Source organism: Carassius gibelio, chromosome B5, assembly GCF_023724105.1.
Source record: "Carassius gibelio isolate Cgi1373 ecotype wild population from Czech Republic chromosome B5, carGib1.2-hapl.c, whole genome shotgun sequence".
NCBI lineage: Eukaryota > Metazoa > Chordata > Actinopteri > Cypriniformes > Cyprinidae > Carassius > Carassius gibelio.
Window position 1 is genome coordinate 35,912,349 of NC_068400.1, and position 24,139 is coordinate 35,936,487.

General features: G+C 36.8%; 1 protein-coding gene across 1 annotated transcript; it reads left to right on the top strand.

Annotated features, from left to right (window-relative positions):
- The first annotated feature begins 482 nt into the window (after window positions 1–482).
- On the top strand, window positions 483–24,130 carry si:dkey-61l1.4 (collagen alpha-1(I) chain). The gene is made up of 63 exons (XM_052556301.1): window positions 483–559; window positions 3,359–3,976; window positions 5,425–5,469; window positions 5,540–5,659; window positions 8,214–8,252; window positions 8,346–8,399; window positions 8,613–8,666; window positions 9,162–9,269; window positions 9,460–9,513; window positions 9,626–9,679; window positions 9,985–10,029; window positions 10,153–10,206; window positions 10,285–10,329; window positions 10,642–10,695; window positions 11,044–11,088; window positions 11,189–11,242; window positions 11,370–11,414; window positions 11,520–11,573; window positions 11,824–11,868; window positions 11,978–12,031; window positions 12,140–12,247; window positions 12,365–12,418; window positions 12,620–12,673; window positions 13,016–13,060; window positions 13,150–13,203; window positions 13,342–13,386; window positions 14,123–14,176; window positions 14,362–14,415; window positions 14,504–14,557; window positions 14,660–14,713; window positions 14,799–14,852; window positions 14,953–14,997; window positions 15,096–15,140; window positions 15,451–15,558; window positions 15,667–15,720; window positions 15,799–15,852; window positions 16,118–16,171; window positions 16,281–16,388; window positions 16,900–16,953; window positions 17,063–17,170; window positions 17,272–17,325; window positions 17,424–17,477; window positions 17,576–17,629; window positions 17,829–17,882; window positions 17,963–18,070; window positions 18,154–18,207; window positions 18,317–18,370; window positions 18,510–18,563; window positions 18,738–18,791; window positions 18,877–18,930; window positions 19,035–19,088; window positions 19,180–19,233; window positions 19,314–19,367; window positions 19,499–19,552; window positions 19,639–19,692; window positions 21,227–21,244; window positions 21,348–21,401; window positions 21,503–21,565; window positions 21,700–21,865; window positions 21,968–22,074; window positions 22,571–22,648; window positions 22,726–22,908; window positions 22,991–24,130. Exons 1-63 carry the CDS (start codon window positions 491–493, stop codon window positions 23,144–23,146), a joined length of 4,659 nt encoding a protein of 1,552 aa, XP_052412261.1. The 5' UTR covers window positions 483–490; the 3' UTR covers window positions 23,147–24,130.
- Window positions 24,131–24,139: the final 9 nt, after the last annotated feature.

Consider the following 24,139-nt stretch of genomic DNA (forward strand, 5'->3'; position numbering starts at 1 on the left):
ATTGAAAAAAAGAATACCTTTATTTAGCAAGGATGCAGACATTTGTAATGTTGCATGTGACAGAAGACTTGAGTATGCCTGTTTGCCATCACAGGAATAAATGAAATATTAAAATATATTTAAACCATAAACAGTTATTTCATTAAATTGTAATCAGATTTCACATTATTACTATTTTATTGTATTTTTGAAAATAATGGATTTGTTTCATAATGAATAATTCAGTTAAATAAATATTACAAAAAGTATACAAGTATACAAATAGGACAAGTGGATGTTGCACATTTTATTTGGGTGCTGTTCACCTTAATGGCTGCCTGAAGGCTTAGTTGGCTTGAGTGTGTGAAGCCTGGGCACAGCTCCTGTGTCTGGGAGGTTCTCTCTCTGGGAGGGCACTTGGAGAAAGCTTGCACTGTCTGGGATCTTTAGCAGGGATACAGAGACTGTGGTGCAGTGTGTATCTCCAGCAGTCATGGTGTGCTGTGTCTGTATGGGATGTTACCTTGTACTCGATCTGCTCCTGCTTGGAATGAATGTGGAGGGCAAATGGAAAGCCATGGTAGGAAACCAACACATGTCTTTCCTTTTAACTGTGCTTCAATTCATTATTCATTATCAGATGGTCAGATTTGTTTGGATGTTTGCGCAAGAATTGTGTAAAAGAAAATGAAAAGGATTTTTTTGTTTAATGATCTGGTTTTATCAAATTATCTGCTGATGTATTCTAAAGGCAAAAAGTGCAAATGTATATTATCACATTGTATTTAGTTTAGACAGCTCTTGTATAAGATGACATGTCTAAACTTTCATAAAGGTGAGTTTAGAGATCTTTGTCTAATTGTTAATGAATACGTAATGGGGACTTTCCCATGAACATGTTCACTTGCTGAAGAGGGATAAACTAAAAGAGTAAATGGGTTGGAAACTGCAGTTTGAATGGAGGTTATGGAGATCATAAGACACCAATAAATTGGAGGTCAACAACATATTAAGTGAGTGTTTTGGTCTAGATAATCTGATTGACCTGAGGTGCTGAGGTCATTAGTAGCCAAGTAAACTGTCTACTGTTCTTCTTCTTAACCAATTGCACCCTGATTTCCTTTCTGATGATCCATCCACAAAAATTTTCCAGGTGACTTTCTTAATGGGAGTGTCAGATTTTCCCAGCCGGGCTCCTCAGCAAATGACCTGCAAGGATTTCCCTCATACCTGTGTCTTAACCATGACTTATGGCGTCTCTCTTCATTATTCACTGTTGGGCCAGCTGTGATGAACACTGATAGTATTCTGCCCAAGGCCTTGAGTTCCAAACTCTGACATCATACGTCATCATTTTCCACTCTTGGTGAAACATTTGTTTATAGCTGTAAACCTCCAAACTGAGTTATTATTTATGACCTTCTCACTGGCAGATGCTTTATCTGATATTGATGTCTCAGTCGCTTTCAGTTTTAGATCTTTAGCATTATAGACGTTCAGTTTGATTCAGATTTATTGACATTGTCAAGTACTGTACAAAGCCAGTGAAATAGAATATAGAATATAAATAAATGATGGTAAACAGTGTAGTGCAGATAGCCAATGGCCTCAGCAAGGATCTGGACACCTTTGGACTCATACGTCATACTTGTAAATGTTTTAAATTAATTGCATAGCAAATTTGAAAAAACAAGTGACATCTACAAACAATGCTGAAGCTTTTCCCAGAACTAGCTTCACATTTCAGTATATGTATGAAGTTACAGTAGTTTCCCTGGGCTTCACACAGATGTTGTTCACACCTGCTTAAAGGTGTATTTTATTGCAGTTTGACGACCAAAAAAAAAAAAAAACTTTTAAAGTTAATTTTAAACTTTGTCTCTATAACCTTGCAGAAGTATTTTTGTAAAATGTTTAACCCTTATGCTGTGTTTGGGTCATTTTGATTAGAATGAGTTTTTTTCTGAAAAGGGTAGTTCATGTTATCACACTGGACAAAAAACTGCTACCTGCGGGGTATAACTACTTCTCAAAATATTTTGGAATTTTTTTTTACTTTTTCCCCACTTTGTTACACTTGTGGTGTTCCTGGTCAAAAATGACCGGCCTAAAAAAATATCTTATCAATTGTTAAACTATATCACCAAATACTGGATTCAATCTTTTTGTCAGTGTTTTCTTTCAATAAGGGTAGGTTTTTCTATTTCTTTATGGAACTGATTGATCTCTAGCCTCTTTGTTCCAAACTTATGCACTCATTTGTGGATAATTTTGTGCATTTTAAATAAAATATAAAAAAAAATGCACTGCTCATCACACTAGTGAGCTTAAATGTTTAACAAGGAAGTTTGTTTTGAAATGGTTTTATCTTGAACAAAATTACAGTCACAAAAGTGATCTCTTGTTACGCTTTATTATAACCAAATGTTGGATTCAGTGTTTTTTTTAAATAAGAAATAAGAATAGATTTTCTATACATTTTTGAAACTGAATTAATTTCTGAACCTAAGAATTACAAGTAAATACTATACGAATTATAGAGTACAAGTAAAATGGAGCAGCATTTTTGGTGTTTAATGTAGAAACTATAGCAATTGAAACCTTTAACATAGAATATGCAGAGCATCTACTCACTTCCTTTCAAACATCCCACTGACTGATCTTCTGAACAAAGTGTAATTGTGTCTTGTAGCATCTGGTTCTGCTCTAACTTCTCTCACAGGAGTTGTTCCAGTGTTCGGTCCAGTTCCAGCCAAAGATGTAACCTGTAGCACTGAGGAGGGTAAAACAATTATTTGGGGAGCTGTGTCACCCTTGAGAGGATCAAGTGTCCCTCTCATCTGAGGCAGCCGCCTTACAGTGTTAAGTGCCTGACTGCTCTTTCTCTGTAGCTTATTGTTAGAGAAAGAGAGAAGGACAGTAGAATGGAGCCTCTGGGTCTCTGAGCTCAGAATCACATGGAGGCCATTGCCTTATCGCAATTGATCGGATTTCATTTTTATGGTACCTGATTTGGTGATCATCTGCCACTTGTTTTTGGTTTCGGGTGAAACGGCAAAAAAAGTTGCTCAACTCCATCCTGTCGTGATGTTTTGATGAATAACTGCTTCCACGATCAATAAAAATGTACACCATATGTACCAGCTAAGCAGCACTGAATATGGTGTAAACAGTTTATGCTGAAATGGATAACAATAAAATGATTTAAATACCCTGAGTGCAACATTTTACCAAGTTATACTGGATTGCAGTTGATAAATGAGTATGGCATGGTTTTGCTCTGAAATGTTTTATGGATTATCCCCTTTAGCATTTTGTTAATGTATTTTGTTTGCCATGTGAAAATTTCCCCACAGTCTATCTCTTTGTTCTCTTCCAGAACTCCAGTGTCTCTTCTAAGAATGAAAATCTTCGGAGTGAATGGGACATGTCGGCTAATCCGAACAGAACTGCAAAGCATTCGGTTCGTGGCTTTGTAGTGGTGGACGAGTCTGACCTTCTCACGTCTCCCGCTGTCAGCACACATAGCAGATATAAGGACACCAGTGACAAAAAGATCCAGTCCACCACCTTCAAATCTTCAGAGGAGAACTTAAACACTCAAAAACTGAAAGCAGATTTGGGTGGAGGCCGTCTTGAGCGGCTCCCTTTGAAGCCCTCTGGGGACATTGCTGACCTGGATTCTATTTTAAATTTAAAGACATCAGCTGGTCAGAAGGATCTGGTCAGGCCTACAGTCCATCCTGAGTTAAGCCAGCTGACTGAAGAAGGTTTCTTACTTCCTTCAAAGGGCTTCGAAGTAGATAAAAAGCCTTTGGTCAGTGTTCACTCAAAAAAAGGATATGAATCGCTTGTAGGCAAAGGACAAGCTGACTACAAGCACTCAAGCAAGAAAGGAGTTGCATTTAAACATGGTGATATTATATTAGGCATGGATGGAAGGAGATTCCGGCTCCTCAGTGGACCTCCTGGGCCTGTTGGACCACCAGGGAGAACAGTGAGTTACCACAATTAAATCCTGATTAAATCATGTGCTTTTCCAGGCACATTTTCTTCCAGTAATATTTGCCAAATTGGAATCTGTATCCAAAAACTTGGGGTGAAAAAATTGTTTATATGCATAGTATCATTTAAATACATGCCAGAGAAATAGGGAAAATGTATAGAAATAAGTAATTTGAAATAATTAACTGAGTTAATGTAAAAGTTTCATAATTTTACTTATAATTATTCTTTAAGAAATAGTCCATTTGAATGTTCAAAACTATTGGACAAGCAATAAGATGAGCATTGCAACAAATTTCCAGTAACCTAAAATCAGTACTGAAGCCGTTTGCACTGCCTGTGATGATACATTTGCATTGTATGAAACGAAAATGATAGACGTGAAAGTACCATCAGTTTCAGTTGGGAGCAGACTGAAGCCACAGTCACATTAGTGAAATTTTGTCAGCAAAAAATGGATCACTGTCAATAGTTTAGTGATGCACAAAGCTCTGCTCACATAGAAGTCACTTTCTAACCAAGGTTTATTCCGTTGGTCAACATGGCAAATTTGCATGAAAAACTTGAACCATATACAAAATTTGTTTGGGGAAAGGTCTCACCCGTCACCAATGGAATATTTTGTAGGAAATATATAGCCACTAAATGCTGTGATTTGACCAATCAGAATCAAGTACGCCAGGATGGAAAACTTCAGCTTTTCACGAAACATTTTTAACTAAAACAAGTAGCTACTATGATGTTAGTAAATATGTCATGTCTTTTGTGATTTACACTAGCTGTTTTCCCCCCTCCTCCTGTCTCCCCTGGAACTGAAAATGTGCCCAGTTTTCAGTTTGCAAAACAGACAGTGTTTGCTGTTTGAGCTAGAAATGGAATACTGAACTGAAATCACATTAAATTGCTAGTCTGAGAACTAATTCTTAATCTTACTATGTATTCAAACTTAATTTGGTCATTGGAAATACGTCATTGCCAAAAGCTGAATGTTATGTAATCTTTACATGTTTAACAGGGTTTAGCCGAGCATTCCTTTAAATATGCTTCACATCTATAACCAAACATTACTACATCTGCCCTTTTCTGAATGATAGCCTTTCACTATGAAACCCAAATATAAGGCTGTAGTGCTGAATGTGCACTTTGCAGAAGGTTAGAGGTTTGGCAGCACTCTCCAGATTGGCATGTCTAAGAGTGTCACATTACGTAACATACATAAGATTAAAAAGGGCATGGACCTATAAATATTAATTGACCTGAGATTCAAAGTCTTCTACTGTATCTTAATTTCCGTGCTAAATTTGAACAAGGAAACCAATCCTCTATAAACTAAGTTTGATGGTTGATGACAGTAGCTTTACACTTTGGTTAAATGCTTTTTATAAATTCCAATATTCTCCAAAAGCCCTCGGTTTAAGACTGCTTTTGTTGTTTGCACAGGGGTGCGCAGGCAAAAGGGGCTATATTGGATACAAGGGTGATAAGGTAAGGAATTTACAATATAATATTCAGTGATTATGGGATTACACTGATTTGTACCTGTATTTCACTCCAGGGTTCTCAAGGAGACCAAGGAGCAGATGGGCCAAGAGGCATACCAGGACCTCCAGGTCCACCAGGACTCCCAGTCCTCTACCTCTGGAGGAACACAGAGGAGGATTTGGCTGCATTTAAGGTAGGCCTTGCGCCATTTTCTGGAGAATCGTCTATCTATCTGTTCAATCTCTTATACCTAAGGCTTTCCTAGGTCGACCATACGTGCCATTTTTATGGCAAATGTCCTGTCCAGGATTTGTATATTGCCTAAACTATCCTAGTTTTGCTATGTTTTCTTGTTTTCATACTTGCTGGAGGTAATGATCGAAAAATAGTTTGACAAATAATGTGCAGGCATTGTACATAATCGTTGTTTGGTCGATTGTCGAAGGTGGGTTCAACTGAGAGCAGTCAAAATGATGCAAATATGCGCACATATTAGGAGTGTTCATTTATTCATTTGACTTGAAGCGGTGCTGCACAGACCGATCGTTGTATGCCATTGAAGTACCATGAGAGCGATATGAAAGCACAAGGAGCCACCTGCTTTCTATTACTCTCATGCATGTCATACAACGATCGGACTGTGGAGCGCAAACAGCCAAAACCTGGATATTTTAGGCAATAGTCCCGTAAAAATGGCATGTATGGTCACACCAGGCTTCACTATTTGTAGTCTAACTAGCCACAGAAATCATGTGCCACAGTTTAAATGAGCTAAATTGGCATAAATTTTAATCTATATAAATTAGATCATCCTGCCCATCCCTAGCAAACATGAATATATAGCAGTGAGCCACCGCCCTGTGTCTCTCAAACTGCTGAATGACACAGTCTTTCTATGTTCCTGCCAGACCTTGTATTCTCTCTATTCGTGACTCTCTATTTTAGAGCATATATTTAAGTATAATTGTAAAACCTCGGGTTTGACCTCCCTGTAGATTCTCAGAACTCGAAACGGTTGTGAATATCTGCTTATTATGATTGTGTAGCTGAAACTTGGCATTATTTAATGTTGTGTGTGTGTGTGTGTGTGTACGTGCGTGTGTGGAGAATATCTAAATGTTATTTTTTCATCATCGTTTGGCAGAATCCTCAAACATGATGGATGAGTTTAGTCCTCCAAAGAGGAGTAATGCTTGTATATTGAGCCATGGGTGGTAGGTGAAGGAGTTGTACCTTTCTTTAAAGAGTGAAACTTTATGCACATTCAAAGACTGTTTTTGTGATTTGTTTTGGGTTGTAACAGTTTTTTCAGCTTTCACAATTTGGAGTACTTTCACTTGAGGGATAATTTGATTCGATTCGATTTGATTCGATTTGATTTATTTATATGAAAAAGTAATTACTGTATGTGAATTTTATTTTAGCACAGTTCATTGTAGAAGTTAAGTGCTTCAATATGGAAGGTCAGAATTCATATAGTGTAATGTATAATTTGGCTATTATTTAGGAAAATGAAGTCAATTGTACATATTTTTGGCAACGTCATGTAATTTTTATTAAATAAAGGACGTGTAAATATTTTTTGACCCTTTTCTCATATTTTTTTCCACTAGGATCAGTGATGTAGCCTTTCTGTCTGTTTCATCTCTGATTTATATAATTTGACCCATAGCATATGTAGTGTTTAGATGGATGTGGCTGAATGGGACTGATTCTCTGTGTATTCAGTGGTGATTGGGGATGATTTGTCATTGAAATATTATAAACTGAACATTTACAGACATTGTTTGTGCTGATGGTGCTTTGCTGTTTACTCAGGTTGCACTCTGTAGAATGGTTGCAGTGTTGTGAGGAGGTTTTGACAGATGTTTAGATCCCTCTGTCTTTCAGCGGGACATGTAGAAGGCAAGTGCACTGGGAGGTCCAAATCCCCAACTTCTCTTAAACTCACCTTCACTGGACCAGCAGTGAGCCAAATTCTGCCCTTTTGCCAAAATGAGCATGTGCCAAGACAAATGTTGTACAAAGCGGAGGCAGACTGGCTGATTTAATATCAGTGTGACAGAGACTGTGTGTCTATGTGGGTTTGAGGCCTCCGCTTTTCCAGGCCACACTGCAGAGACAGCGTACACTGTCTCTCAGTTCTTCTCCTCTATTTGAACAGGAGACATGCCTTTCACCACTCCCTAGTTTGTGTTTCTTATAGAGAGGAATTGAAACATACAGGCATTAAGTGTTACAAGAGTTTAGATTGAGGATTTGTTGTTGAAAAGTTTTTTTTCTCCTATTAACACCAGTCAAGTACAGAGCTTCCCATCATTTCTCCTAAGCGGTCTGAATTGTATTTATGCATTCATGCATTTGCTGGGTCTGAAACCACTTGATTGTTTGCTCATCTAATATTCATTACATAGTGAATGCCACATGTGGGAGGAAATGAGTCAATTGAGACAGCCTAAAAAGTCACAAAACAATAAAATAAATAAATACATTTTTAAAAATGCTTTTAAATAAATAGAAACCATTTTTGGGATTGGGATTTTTGGTAATTTGGCATTTTTTATATTTTCAATTTTCATTTTTGTTTTAGTAACTTTGTTATATGTTTTTGTCATTTTTATTTCTATTTTATTTTTAATTTATTTATTTTTTTCAATTTAAGTGATTTTTGTACTTTGACTTTTTCAGTTAGTTGGCATGGCAATATTTCTAACTTTGTATGTTTATCTTTTCTTTTCTTTTTGTAGAGAACACCTTATTACCAGTTGCTGGCAGCTGGATGGCCCGTAAGTATTTGAAATTAGAAAAAATTAGCCAAACGTTAATATAATATATGCACGTGGCTTCTCACTAAACCCTTTTCCTCTGATGTCCTGCAGAGACAGACAGGACACCCTGGACCAATGGGTGAAACAGGGAGACCTGGTTTACCTGTGAGTACACACTTAAACACACAGAACACTTTGTTGCAGGATATGAAATTATTTTACAATGACCACCAACTATTATAGTTCTATTTAGGGTCATTGTGGATCTGTGAATATTGCTGTTTATTGTAGTATGATTAAATAGTTACAGACAGATTAGATTTGAGTGTCTTTGGTTTGGTATATACAGTACAGTGTTTAATTGTTTTATTCCTGAAGGGGTTGCCTGGAGAACCAGGTCAGACAGGACCACCGGGCCTAAGAGGCGAAATGGTACCTATTTATTACAATTTCTTCATTTTTGTGTTTGTCTGGGTTTTATGTGGGTGTGTGTTTGTAATAGCAGTTCAATGGTATCTTCAACAAAGGTTAAATCATACTATGAGGTACACTACTGTTCAAAAGTTTGGGGTAAATATGATTTTTTTTTAAGTAAGTCTCTTATGCATTCATTTGATGAAAAATGCAGCAAATTCAGTACTATTGTTATTTAAAGTAACTGTTTTCTATTTAATATGTTAAAATGTAATTAATTCCTATGATGGCAAAGCTGATATTTTAGCATCCAATAGAGAGTTCAAAGGCACAACATTGTAACAATCTAAAAGTATTTACTTTTGATCAGTTTAATGCATCTTTGATAAATACATTTATTAATAATACATTTCTTTCAAAAGAAAATCTTACTGACCCCAAACCTTTAAAAACTGGTGCAGATTTATGCAAAGTGCCTACAGGATTTAGTTACAAGCAAACATTTTATAATAGGGTGGCATTGGACCAAAGGGTGTTCGAGGCAGAGCAGGGACTCAAGGAAGAGACGGAGAGAAAGGTCCTGATGGGGTGACAGGATCTCCAGGGGTTCCTGGCCTACAGGTGAGACTAAGGTCATGGGACGTCTGCAGTAGTTTTTTGTAATAGTTGTAAAAGTTCAAGTTGGGACACTAGTGTGAATGTGGTAATGTTTTCGGATAGATTATGGTAAAGCTATGAATTTTAGCTGTGGGACATATGAACTTGAATTGCAGAAAACAATATGTTTGTATATTTCTGGTTGTGGCTCAAGGGTCCTCGCGGTTACAAAGGGGACACAGCGCCCCCCGGTGAGAAAGGAGATGAGGTACAGTATGAGGATACATTATATTCTGAAATGCATGACCCTGTAACTGTCTTATACAAGATTATAATATACTTAATATAGTATAAAGCAGTTTTTCTGCCTCCATGAACAGGGTTTTCCTGGTGCTCCTGGCCTCAGAGGAAACAAAGGACAGACTGGCCTGAAGGTAAAGAAAGCCTTCAACCGAAGGATTTATGATGCATTTAATGAATGAATTAAACATTTATATAGTGCGCTATTGTGTTTTGGTGTACACCCAAAATTCTTTACAATCATGTGTGGGGTCTCTCCTCAACCACCACCAATTGATTTGTATGTACTGTTTATATTTAGAAATTTAACATCTATATTGCCCCTTAGTGAATGAGGAGGGGACACTACCATAAAAAAAGTATTATTTTCTATAGTTATAATGGAATTATTGGTTATGCCTCTGTAATTTATTTATTTATTTTTTTATTTTTTAAATAGGGCTCCAAAGGAGAAATTGGGTTTACTGGCTATTCTGGTCCTCCAGTGAGTAAATCATATTCTTGCACTGCTAATATGAAACATTATTACTAGTAACTGGTGTTAGTATCTTTTCTTATATTGTAGTAAATATTATGCATGAATGGTTTTCTTTTCTTTTCTTTTAAGGGACCGGTTGGTTTACAAGGTGTTCAAGGGATTCCTGGACCACCTGGTCCTAAGGTGATTGATTCAACTGACAATTTATTTGTGTGTGTTTTTACATTGATCTTGACAGTATAAAGAATTTTGTTTTTATAGGGGGATCCAGGACATGATGGAAAGCGTGGTCCTCCAGGGACAGTGGTGAGTCATAAATCTGGAGTCATAAATCATGCCTGAGACACTTGTAAAAGCTTTAAAAAAATTAAAAAAAAATTGTGCAGATTACTCAAAAAATTTCAACAAATTTTGACATAATTCAACATTGCCACTGCCTAATTTTAAATATTTCTTATATGTATAACTGACTATATCTAACTATAAAGTGGATATTCGTTTATAGCCAAAATGAAAATCCATTTGGGAAAACTGAATTGGGGACAGTAATTACTTCTTATTAAAAAATAATTTTGGTGTTTATGGATATTGCTTGATGCTCAGTTTGTGTCTTGCCAGGGCGCACCAGGTGCTACAGGATTGGTTGGTGCACAAGGTGTTAATGGCTCAGAAGTGAGTGATTGCTTACTACAAATTCAGTGATAGTCTACCCCAAAATAAAGATTGTTTTATTGTTTTCCAAACCCATAAGACTCTATACTGTTGAACATAAAAGAAGACTGAACATTGTTTGTAGCCAAACCATTTGGGTTCCCATTGATTTCCATTCTATTTCTTGCCCATACAATGAAAGGCAATGAGAACCAATGTTGTTTTCGTTATCAAAATTCTTTGTAATATTTGCCCTTATGTTTAACAGAAGAAAGAAAGTCATATGGGTCAGGAAATGACAAGAGGATGAGTAAATTTTCAAAGAAAGACTTGATTTGGTTATAAACCAAAACACTTTTGCTGTTACAGGGGGACGCTGGCCCTGCTGGCCCTGTGGGGCGGAAAGGTCCTCAGGTATACAACATTGTTTTGTGTCATTGCTTCATGAAATCTGTTCTTAGAGAATGCTCAGAAGTTGAAATGATATAAAACCTGTCCTGACTGTTCCTCCTAGGGGCCTAGAGGGATCGAGGGACACAGGGGTCCACCTGGTGATCCAGGATCACAGGTAAAGTTTATCATGTAGGCTAGCAATACTCCTACTCCCAATGAAGTAGAAAAACATCTAAATATGGGTCTGTTGTGATATTCAATCAAGAGTACGTTTTGTCATGGATGTTTTTTTTATTCCACAGGGTCTTCAAGGTCAGGCTGGTCCACAGGGTCTCAAAGGTGACAGAGTAAGTTTTCAAACTTGTTCTGTGTACATGTAGCATACATACAATTGCATGTGTATTATATGTTTACAAAATGGAAGCCCTAGATTTTTTTTTGTGTTTGGACAGGGTCCGGAGGGTCCAGCAGGTAACAGAGGGCTACAAGGCATTGAAGGGCCCATGGTGAGTCTGTTTGTCAATATATTCAATGCAATCTAGAGGAAAACATTGATACAATTCCTTATAAACATAAATAGCAGACTTTCAACAACCAATATGGCCTTAAAGTTGCTACTATGTTCTGACAGGCTGGAAACATGCCTAGTTTATCTATTTTTGGTTTTGTACAGTAGTAAATCAATTTATATATTCTTTTGCTGATGATAATTCAGTTAGGAGTCATTAATTACCATTCATTCATTCATTGATTTAGGGTACAACTGGAGATCCAGGTCTAAAAGGCTTTCCAGGTGTCACAGTAAGATATCTGATTCAAATTTCACCATATGTATGACATTTTAGTTAATATTTGTAAATGGATGTATTTTATCATGTATTACCTCAATAATTAATGACTCTAAATTCAGGGTAGTAGGGGACCCGATGGAGAGAAGGGTGACAGAGGACCCAAGGGGAATAAAGTAATCACCAGCACACAATAAATTCAGCATAATACGTTCAAAAAGCTTTAAATGCATAATTGGAGGATTCATGAAATTGCTTGTTTATGATTATACTGTATGTTTTAGGGACTAAAAGGAGCATCAGGGATCATGGGCCCACAGGGTGAAAGGGGCCAGTCAGGCCTTCCCGGTTTCCCTGGTGTCAAAGGTCAGCCAGGTGCTCAAGGTGTCCAGGTATACTTACTTTCAATTCTTTATATACATATATGGCATAATCTTTAACAAGTGAGATTCAAAATAAGGTTTCATGACGAAATACATTTGTTTTTCTCTCACCCTTTTCCCCCACAGGGTATAAATGGTGAAGTAGGTCCTCAGGGAACACTTGGAAAAGAGGGTCAAAAGGTCAGAGTGCTTTATGACTTTCAGGTGTAACGATCAGACCAAAAGCATTCTTGTAGCTCACCATTTTACATCAATCCACCTGTGATTGGTCGTCTAAAAAAGTGCTGCCCAAAGGCTCTTTCACTATGTCCTACTAATATATGCACCTAAATCAATGACATCTCTTTCTTTCTTTTTCTTTTTTCTTTTTTGGAAAAAAAGGGCAGCAGGGGTGAACCTGGTGATAATGGAAGAACAGGACTCAGAGGATCCAAAGTAAATTTGCCATTTGTTTTATATAAAAATCTGAAAAATCCTTAGACCAACAGTCTATATGTATTAATATATATATATATATATATATATATATATATATATATATATATATATATATATATATATATATATATATATACATACATAGTTTAAGGAAAAAGTCATATTATTTTGAGAAATATTTATTAATAAAATTAGGTTTTAAATCCTAAGATATAATTTGTTTTATGTTTTGTTTCATGAATAAGCTAGCTACTTAACATTATGTGTTATGAATGGACGGAATGTAAGTGGTCCTGTATCGTTTGATCATATCCACTCACGTTGTTTCTGTATGCTCAGGGTCGATCTGGCCAACACGGTCCCCCTGGTGTACCTGGAATAGTGGTAGGGAAATTGTATTTGAGTAAACTGAGTACAGATTTATTTGGTTCAGGTTTTATTGAATTGATCTTATTAATTTGCTGTTTTTGCAGGGTTTACGAGGTCCAATTGGTGCCGAGGGACCAGAAGGAAAGCCTGGTACACAGGTTCCCATTTCATACATTTAATATCAAGTTATTTTTTGATCAGTGATTGTGATTTATCATATATGAATTATTTGCTTTATCATTACACCAAAAAAAAAAATATCTAAATAGTGTTGATTTTATGTATCTGTCTTGCAGGGAGTTTCTGGTTCTGTTGGAAGCCCAGGGGATAAAGGACCTAATGTATGTTTCTCATCAACCATTTTATAAGATATATTAGTCAGTTGAGAGCAGATTGCTGCTATAGTAAAAGCATGTTGTAAAGACTGATAGCAGATGATTATTTAAAAGAGCTATTACCAACATTAGACCTCAGAAGAAGGAGAAACACTTAATACAGGCATGTCGAGGTCAGAAAGATCAGAGACTATTAAACTTTACAAGGTCTTAAACATCCTGTCGGGTTGGTCCTTCTGTCATGGAGGAATGATCTCTGTTTCAGCATGACAGCAAGAGCCTGAAACATGTTTTGTTAGTGTTAAACTGGTAGACTGAATCATAAGTCTCTATCATGTGTCTGTTTTATATTTTTGTGTACTGTACCCTTACAAATTCAATTGTCAGCTTAATTATAGGAAGATGTTTAAATGAATTTCAGAACGTCTTCGTATTGCTTTATTGACAGCAGCACATGAGCTGCAAGAGCAAGTGTGTGTAAAACCTGAAGATGTTGTAGTCCAGTATCATTTAAGAATGATCTAAAGATGATCTTGTGCTTCAGTGGAAGAAAGAACATTTTAATCTAGAAGGAGTTAACAGGGTCAGTGTCACAAATTAGATTAGTAGCCTAGAAATAAGAAGAATTCGAAATATTTGTATTCCTTTTACATCAAACGGTATTCATTGTGGACTTTTTTAGTCATTCATTCATTTCTCTAGTCATATATCATATATCTTCTGTAATATTTGTTATCTAAAGGGCCTGAAGGGGATGATTGGAGAACCAGGAAAACAAGGCCCTCCAGGCTCACAGGTGAGCATAACAACGGGACAAACAAGGACTGTGGAAAAATGAACATTTTACACAGTAGTCAAACTTTGAAAAGCAAACCATCACAGAATTGTGATTTGAATTCAAAAGCATTTTCATTCTTGTTCATTAACATTTGCTGAAAACACAACTGTTCATTACCAATTCATGGTTTTTCGTCTCATTAGGGCTCACCTGGACATCCAGGCCAAGATGGCACTCTAGGCCCTCCTGGTGAGAAGGTAAGTCTTTCAAAGCATTGTATTGCTGTAATAATGTAATTAATGCATAGTTTTCACATATATCACCAGTGTGTGTGTTTGTTATCAGGGTTTCACTGGAAAACCAGGCATTGCAGGTGCTCAAGGGCCTGTAGGCATGTATGTAAGTGGCACTATCCCGCATAAACCAGTCTAGACTGAAATGAAAATTCATGATCGGCTTGTAGCAGCGATTTGATTCTATATGCTGTTTTCTTTCTCTCAGGGTTATCCAGGAGCCACAGGCATTCGTGGACAGCCAGGTCACATTGGAGAGAGGGTTAGAACTTTCTGCTGTAAATATTTTACTATGAATTTTTCTCTGGATGTCGCATCACATATATTGTGTGAATGTGCATCTGCAGGGTGAACCTGGCATCAGGGGTCCTCTTGGTCCACCAGGGCAAAGAGGTCCACCAGTAAGTTGATCTGAATGTCATCTGCTAATTATCATTAATGTTATGACATTTTAGTCATTTCTTCTCTAAAACAATTGTTACCTTGTTAACACCTTTAAAGGGTTTACGAGGCCCGTCTGGTGAGGGGGGCCCACGTGGACCACCGGTGAAGTAACTTCTACATTCATAGAGCTAAATATTGCAATAGCACTGCTTTTTTTAAATTCAGAAAGGGTATTAATAATGTTTTCAAAATTTTTTTAGGGTCGCCAAGGGGAAGCAGGACCTGCTGGCTTGCGAGGACTGCCTGTATGCGGCCTTCAGTTTGAATTATACATTTAGATTTAGTAGTCGAAAGTAGTGAAAGTATAATAAGTGATTTTAAATGTATATTATATAATGTCATTTTAAATAGTATGTGTATTTTGTATTGAAATGCACATATAATAATTTCTATGTATTTTATATTAATTGTGAAATAGCCTGAATGCTGATGAACATTATGCTTTTTATGCAGTCAGCACTGTTGAATATCAAATGATCATCACGTTTGAGGAATTGTTGTTCATTACATGTTGTACACAACACGTTGTGTTTTTGTGCCTGTGTGTCAATTCAGGGGCCCTCAGGACTGCCAGGGATTGAAGGAGTAGCTGGAAAGCCGGGCCCCCCAGGGAGCCAGGGGCCTCGGGGGCCACAGGGAAAACAAGGACCAATTGGATTGCCAGTGAGTGGGTACCCCTCACTTCGATTATGACATTTTTAGGATAGTTTTCAAATAATTTAAAGAGAAAGTTACAATCTGAGATTCTGATCATATTCTGCTGTTCTTCAGGGTTCACCGGGAACAAGTGGAATGGTTGGTCAAGCAGGAGAGAAAGGAGGGCAGGTATTGTAAGCATTTCAGTTTACTAAAGCTGTTACATAAAACAGGATTCAGCATTTGATTTATAATGCTCTTCTTTAGGGATTGCCAGGACCTTCAGGTGACCCTGGATCCATTGGATTGGATGGACCACAGGTTGGTTCATTTCAATTCATTCAGAATGAACTGCTGTTAGGAGGCATCCTGTTTGAGTTTCCTGAATCAAATTCTACTTTTCTTGGGCAGCATACCAAAAATGAAAGCAACTTGATCTCTGGTTTAGTATGTTTTTAACAAAGGCATGAGAATATTTTGATATAAGGAGCATAGCAAGTGCTATGAGATGCTATGAGACAACAAGTGCTAGAGATCTTGTTTTAGCTTGTTTTAGCATACAGTTTATTCACTGTTTCTGCTGTAGGGCTATCCTGGTCCAGTTGGTTTTGAGGGGCCAACAGGGCTAAAAGGAGAACATGTAAGTGTTGGTACTGATTTAAATGTATCTATCAAAACCACAAAATATGTCAGCTTACACTCCAGGATTTTTCCAATTTAAATGATTTAACGAGGGTATTTGATTTTAGGGATCACCTGGACCCATTGGGAAGCCTGGTCCAAATGGCCATCAGGGAGAACAGGGACCTCAGGGCTCTCAGGGAATGCAGGGCGCACCAGGACCACGTGGCAAAGAGGTCAGTTACAGTGATTACATGAGGCTTCAAGTCTCATCAAGCCTTACTATGCTAAATTTGTGTCCATTAAGAGTTTTTTTTAACAAGCAAATGATTTTATTTAGCAAGGACTTCAAAAGTGACAGAAAAATATTTCACAAAAATATTAAGAGGCACAACTGTTTTTTGTAACACTGATAATAATAAGAAATGTTAGACACAGACTGGAGTAATGGCTGCTGAAAATTCAGCTTTCCATCAGAAAAATAAATTATGTTTTAAAATAGATTGAAATAGAAAACAATAATTTTTTAATTGTAATAGTAATTTACAATATATTTATTTTACAGTTTTTATTCTTTTTTTTTTTTTTTTTGATCAAATGAATACATCCCTGCCCTGGTGAACATAAGAGAGTTCTTTAAAAAAAAAATCTTACTTATGCCAAACAGTAGTGCTTATATCTTAAACATCTGTGTTCTTTTAAAATGCATTACAATAAATTATAATGAATATGATTTTTCACATATAGGGAGGTATTGGACCTCCAGGTGAAATTGGTGATCCTGGGCCTAAAGGACAAAAGGTAAAATAACTGCACAATACTAAGTAATATTTCATTAGATGAGCTGCAAAGGTCTATGCTATGAACAGTTTCTACACAAAGTGAAGTAACTGTATTCTTATTCAAACAGGGTGCCCCTGGACATCGAGGATTCTCTGGACAACAAGGCCCATCTGGATTTCTGGGGGACAGAGGAGCGAGAGGACTGAAGGGGAATAAAGGCTACATTGGACCACAAGTTAGTGATCTTGCTGAGCAAAACCCATTTCTGTTGGACAGACCGACTTAACTTCTGTACACTGTAAATACGTCATAAAATAATGATTGTCTCTTCACAAGGGTCAGAATGGATTGATGGGAAAGCCTGGTCCATCAGGTTTGATGGGTCTAGAGGTAGGATTTTTATAGAAGATGCACCTAAATCAACTTACATGATTGTAGTTTTTGGAGTCGGTCGGTTGGTTGAGTTTATAAGTTGGCTTTCAATGCAGGGTTTGATAGGCCTTCGGGGACCACCAGGAGCAAATGGTTTACCAGGCCCAAAGGTATTGCTTCAAGTTTCTTTCATCAAGTTTCCTTGTAATAGATCAGGATTACTCTTATGCATTTCTTAATGTAACAGACCTACTCTTTGTTTCATAAGGGGGAAACTGGATCACCTGGGGCACCTGGCCATCCAGGAGATCAAGGCAATCGGGTAAAATCAATGATTGTTTTCCATGGGACAACAGTTTGGGTAAAATAACATTAGAATTGTGAACTGGGAACAAGACGAGATGCTGCATTTCTCTCACTGCCCTTTTTTGCATATATATTGGCTGCTATATAAGATTACAGGAACTGAGGAAACCTCTCAATGTCAAATTAAAGTCATTATGTTTTTGTTTCATCTACAGGGAATAGCTGGGCAGAGAGGCTTACAAGGGGTTATGGGGAAGGCAGGACCTCAGGTTAGTACGGCTAGCCATTTCAAGGTAAATCCCGGTTACAGTGCTAGATTTTCAGCGGATAAATAATACTGATATTGCAGGGAGCCGTGGGTCCCAGAGGCCCCGAGGGCTTATTGGGTCCAAAGGGTATGCCGGGACAAGAGGGACCTAAAGGTGAACCAGGAAGACAAGGACCTCCAGGACAAATGGTGAAGCTCTAATTTAAAGAAGAATTTTTATAACGAGCATCTAAAATCTGCTTGATGTCATCTGATGATTGTCTCTTGTCTAGGGACCACCGGGCCTTCCTGGTAACAAAGGACCCTCTGCATTACCAGGAAATGAGGTAGAGTTTCAACATAATATCGTCCAAACTTATTAACATATTATGTTAAATAGCAATAAAATTCTGAAATGTATTTATTACTTTAATTGCATTGTGCTGATATTTCCAGGGACTTCCAGGGGAAATGGGACCTGATGGCCCTGTTGGCCCACCAGGGCCACAAGTCAGTATTTGTGTGATTTATCATCAAGAAAAATTCTGTAATGATTCAGCAACTAAATGATGATATTCTTTCACTACCTGAAGACTGGGAATGATGTATCATTTTTGTTTTATTATGTACTGTATTATTAATGTTTTAGGGTCCAACTGGCAAATCTGGGCCTCAGGGAAGGGATGGACCGAAAGGTCAGAAGGTCAGAGTGATCGAAATCAGTTTATTCATCATATGTTTGGATTGGATTTGCAATCTGATATCATAACATTCACTTACTCCTTCTCTAGTCGCTCTGTTAATTTCTGAAAATATTACAACTAATCACTGTAACAATCAGTCTTACTGTATATACTATACATTTCACATTTTTCAGGGAAATGATGGTCTGGATGGACCTCCTGGAAAACCAGGGCATGCTGGGAAGAGAGTAAGTACAGTGTCAAGGTTTTTTAAATTAATTTATTATTTTTTCAGCATTAACAGAACAGTTTTAATTATTCTTTGACTGTTAGGGGAAAAAGGGAAAAGCTGGTCAGAGGGGTCTCAGAGGATCTAGAGGGGAGAAGGTACTCATTTATTAATTAGTCATTTTTAAATGCTACTTAACCTGGAAAGATATGATCTTCATCACAAATATCTGCATAAGCAGCTTTTTTGTTATGTGTAACAGGGCCAACAGGGAGCAATGGGAAATATTGGACCTCCTGGCAGACCAGGACAATATGTAAATGAATACATATGGTTAATGTACAGATGATATATATGATGATAAGACAATGAGAATATTCACCAGTGGTCTACATTTATTGTTTCAGGGTTTACCAGGTATTCGAGGCGAGAAAGGAAAGAGCGGCAAAAAGGGCTTTGAGGTTTGGGGCTTTAATAGAAATGTCATATTAGATCTGACAAAACTGAGAACCTTGAGGCTTACTCTTCTTTCTGTCTATAGGGAGAGAAAGGGGAACTTGGGCCACTTGGTCCTCCAGGGGGAGATGGACTGAAGGTACCTTCATTCATCTTAATCAAATGCTAAAAGAAACTGAAAAGACTCAAGGCATATGTTAATATTTTGTGTGCATAAATACTGAAATTGTTAGTTATAGTGTCTGACTTTTAATTATTGGATTATTTCAGGGGGAGCAGGGCCTAACCGGGGAAAAGGGGAGACAGGGGCTGAAGGGAGAGCAGGTGATATACAGTATTTAGATGTGCATGTAAATGTACAATGAGACTGTTGGTTTGTAGAATATAGAATCCTTTCTGCCTCTTTTTAGGGGGATATTGGCCCAACCGGTCAAAGAGGGACCCCAGGTCTACCAGGGATGCCGGTAAGTTATTGCCACACTGCATTAAATAAAAATAAAGTATTTTCCAAATAATTGCCTGTTTTTTTCTAGAAAATTATAACCCAATTTTTTTTAATTGGTCTTTTAAAATGTCTTATTTTTAAACTCTACTGTTCAAAATTTTGGTGTCAGTAAGATTTATTTTTAAAGCTTTTAAAAGAAAACTCCAGATTGTTGTATTTATAAAAAAAAAAATCAGTAAAAAGCATAAGATAATAAAATATTTGTACAAATTAAAATGTACTATTCTAGTAATGACAAAGCTAATTTTTAAACTGCCATTACTCTCATCTTATGAGTCACATGATCAGAAATATTTCCAATATGTAGATTTGGTGCTCAAGAAACATTTCTTCTTAATGTTATCAATGTTGAAACCAGTTTTGCTGCTTGATATTTTTATGAAAACCGTGATGCCTTTTTTTCTCCAGGATTATTTGATGAATAAAACCTTCAAATGAACATGAAATATCAAAAATCAATTTAACGCATCCTTGCTGAAAGTATGCATTAATTTATAAACAAAAACAAAAAAGACAGCAGCAGTGTATATTTAGAATAAAGTTAATATTTGAAGATTAAATTATATTAAATGTATTCTGAATTATTAAATGCTCAGATCCAAGAAAAAAACAACACATTGAGCACTCAAAAAAATGACTCTTTGGCTGAACATGATTCTTTCATGGACAGTGGTTCCACATGTTTGTACCATGTTATTTGGACATGAATAAATCAAGTTATAAGGACTTGTCTACCTTTAGTTGAGTTTACTCAGTTTGCTTTAGTTCATCCTACATGAAATATCTGAGTAGAGATAATATGTTTACATCATGTAGAACCACTGTCCATGCAAGTTTAGCCAAAGTGTTATAAAAACATTAGCAAGTAAGATATAACTTTTCTTTACACATGATGTTAATTGTTTGCAGTTTAAGGATGTTACTATATGTACATCATACACTAGCACTCTCATTAAAGTTGCTTTTTTTTAAATTAAGTATTTTAGACGTTCTTTCAACCAGGTCCTCAACCCAACCACAAGCTCCACACTTCACTACAATGGTAACTCGCACAAAATACACCAATATAAAGTCTTTTAAAATGCCCACATAATAGAGCTTTATACATGAAAAAGTCTCCTTATTATCACATTTTATTAAAAACTGCATAAAATAACACTTTATTTCAACATTTTCCCTCCCCATATCCAGTCCTGTGCAAAGCATGATGGGAAGTGTAAAACTTATTTTGAGGGACTTGATTGAAACATGTTCTTTCAAAATGAAAACTTTATGTTAAACCAGCGAGTGACAGGTTTAAGTCAGTTTAACATGACACAATCATGTTGAAATGAAAAATAGCCAAAATGGCATTAATTCAACATGAATTGTTCAGGTAAAGTGAACAAAACTAAAAATTAATTTTTTTGAGTGAGGTCAGTAGCATTAGACACTTTTATACACAAATGATACTCATGTTAGCTACTCACTGTGTCCATTTCTTCACTCCACAGGGCCTGTTTGGAGAAAAGGTTTGGAACAAACATTTAAACACAGGATTAAATACACATTCTTCTCTTATCTAGTTTACTTTTGCAGTTAACATTTTTCGATAATGAAATGTGATTTATTCAGGGTTTAAAAGGATATCCAGGACTTAATGGTCCAAAAGGAAAGCGTGGACCTCCTGTGAGTTTGACAGTATTGACAGACACCTAAGTGATATATGAAAAACATGAGTCATGACATTAATGTATGAGCTGTTCTAACTGTACCTGTGTTTATTTTAGGGTCCACCAGGTCTTCCAGGTCCACCGGGCTTGTCTCTGAACCTAACACTGACTCAGCTAAAAGTAAGCAGCTGATAAGTTATCTTAGAATATTTCTAAAGATTTTGCTCAGAATCCGTTCATTGCATAACATATTTAATCAGGTGTTAACTTGATTGCGGTGTGACAATGCTTTTTATATTTCCTACACAAATTAGGACCTCATGTACCTCTCTGACAAGTCCAACTATCCACTTATTAAGACCCTGCTGGACTCCCTTCAACAAGACCTGCGATTCTTCATAGATCCTCCAGATGGCACTAAAGAGCATCCAGCCACCACCTGCTTAGAGCTGATGCTCAGTCACCCCAACTTTACCAGTGGTCAGACTCATTCTCATGAATGTTATTGTTCATTTGTAGACCTAACTGTATTATTCTGCTCTGTGTGAATCATTATACTTACTATTGTTGTTGTTGTCTCAGGAATGTATTATATCGACCCAAATCAGGGCAGTCCTGCTGATGCTTTGCTGGTATATTGTAACTTCGGTGCAGGTGGACAAACATGTTTGCCACCCCTGCAGCCAAAGGTAAGTACATATTTCCTCAGCATCTGATAGGATTGCCATATGTGGAGAGAAAACAAGTGTTATAAATAGCTTAAATGCATCCTGAAACTTTAAGTACTCAAATCTCACAGCTGTTCAAAAGTTTGGAGTAGGTGAGAAGTAGTAAAAACAGTGATATTGTGAAATATTATTACAGTTTTAAAATAATTAATCTATATTACTATAGATAAAAATATTATTTATTTTTGTGATGGCAAACCTGAATTTGAATATTCAATGTTGCATGCAATTCAGTGTTAAAAACAGTTTTTTTCAGGATCTATTGATGAGTATAACGTTCTAATGAACAACGTTTATTTAAAATAGAAAACCTGTACTGTCACTTGTGATCACTTTAATGCATCCTTGTTGATATAAAAGTATTAATATCTTTAAAAAAGAAATCTTACTGACTTCACAGTTTAAGCTTTGTGTTAAGTGAATATTCATCTGATAATGAGATGCCTCTCTGCTTCAGATCCCCATGAAATCTTGGCTCAAAGACACCATGCCAGACTCATTTACATGGCTGAGCACTATAGATGGTGGCTTTCAGGTATGTTGTTGCTCAGAACCCACTAAATCCTGCCACCGTGCATTTCCCACTTGAGAAAGTCATTGTCTTCTTTTTAGTTCGATTACATGGAAACTGGCGTGGTACAAATGAGATTCCTACGACTCAACAGCAAGTTTGTGAAGCAGAACATCACTTTTTCATGCCAGCCAAACAGCCACCAGGGCTCCAATGAAAGAGACATTAAGTTCCTCGCAGATTCAAGAAGACAGAGCTTTCTGGGAACATTACTGGATTGTGAAGTAAGATAACTATATCTAAATGATAACAGATTGCATTGTTGTCGGTTTAATTTTCATATGTCCCCTTTCTGTCTGTGTTTAGCCTGTAGGGTCACCGGATACAGGTCCTCGAGAGTCCGTGTTCCAGTTTGAGACCGAAGACCTGGAGCTTTTACCAGTCAGAGATCTGGCTTTATTTGACCACAGTGACACAACAGAACCGTTTGAGTTTACTGTAGGACAAGTCTGCTTCAGCTAAAACACACAAACACATTTGAGGACTTGCTGAGCTGTTGTGCAGAGCCCTTACTGATAGCTCTCTGCTGAGACAAGAATCAGAGCCAAGAACCATAAGCAAAAATCAGGATGTTAGTCTACTGTTCTCCATCTGCTGTGGGAATGGAGGTTCCTAACGAAGTTTTCACCTCGAGTTTACAGTGTACCTTCCGTACAATAAACTGATTTGTTGTCCATTGGCAACAGCAATCTCATGAGGGGATGTAATATATTGTTTACAATGCTTGTTTTCTGTTAAATAACTGATTATTTATGTAATGTCAGGATGTTACTCGTCATATTTTAAGAGCAGTTCACTTCCACAAACCATGATTTCCTCAAAAAAGCCCTTTGATTCAGGTTTTGTTGCACCTTATTACAAAGAGCACTGTGATATACATTACATGGCCAAAAATGTCTGAACAGTTTAACACCAAGGTGTGCATGATGAACGTATAATATTAAAACCTTTGGCATTAATAGGTAGTTCATCCACTCTATACTGCTGTTCCAGCTTCTGTTCTTCTTGGAAGGCTTTTAAACATATGCAGAGATTTGCTGTCACGTTTGGCCATGTGATGTATGTGGCACTCAAATCTGATACTATTTAAACAATGTGCCTTGAACATAAAATATACTGGGCACTGCTTGTGAAGACTAATAACATGAATTAATTAGTATAAGAATATTTTGGTCAGACAGTTGCTGTTGGACCATTGTTTATGGTGGATCTAATGGAATTCACTATACATTAATTAACACATTATGATGATTGTTTCTGAATAATACATTGTTTTTCTTGTGTGCAAATAGCAAAAAGAGTCCCGTTAAAAATAATGACAATTTAACTCATTGTAAAAGTAGCTCATTGCAATCTGTTTTTATAACAAACTTATTTTATGCAAAAGTGTGTTTTATTGTTGGGTATGTTATGGTTGCCTTAGTAAAAACCAAAAGAAGTCCTCAAGGGTTTGTG

Bases quoted from the DNA above. Each gene is read 5' to 3' on its own strand.
- si:dkey-61l1.4 (XM_052556301.1), top strand. From the start codon at position 491: ATGGGATGTTACCTTGTACTCGATCTGCTCCTGCTTGGAATGAATGTG. The intron at 15,721-15,798 runs GTATTGTAAGCA...GCTCTTCTTTAG, and splicing joins CAGGAGAGAAAGGAGGGCAG to GGATTGCCAGGACCTTCAGG. The intron at 21,566-21,699 runs GTAAGCAGCTGA...TACACAAATTAG, and splicing joins TAACACTGACTCAGCTAAAA to GACCTCATGTACCTCTCTGA.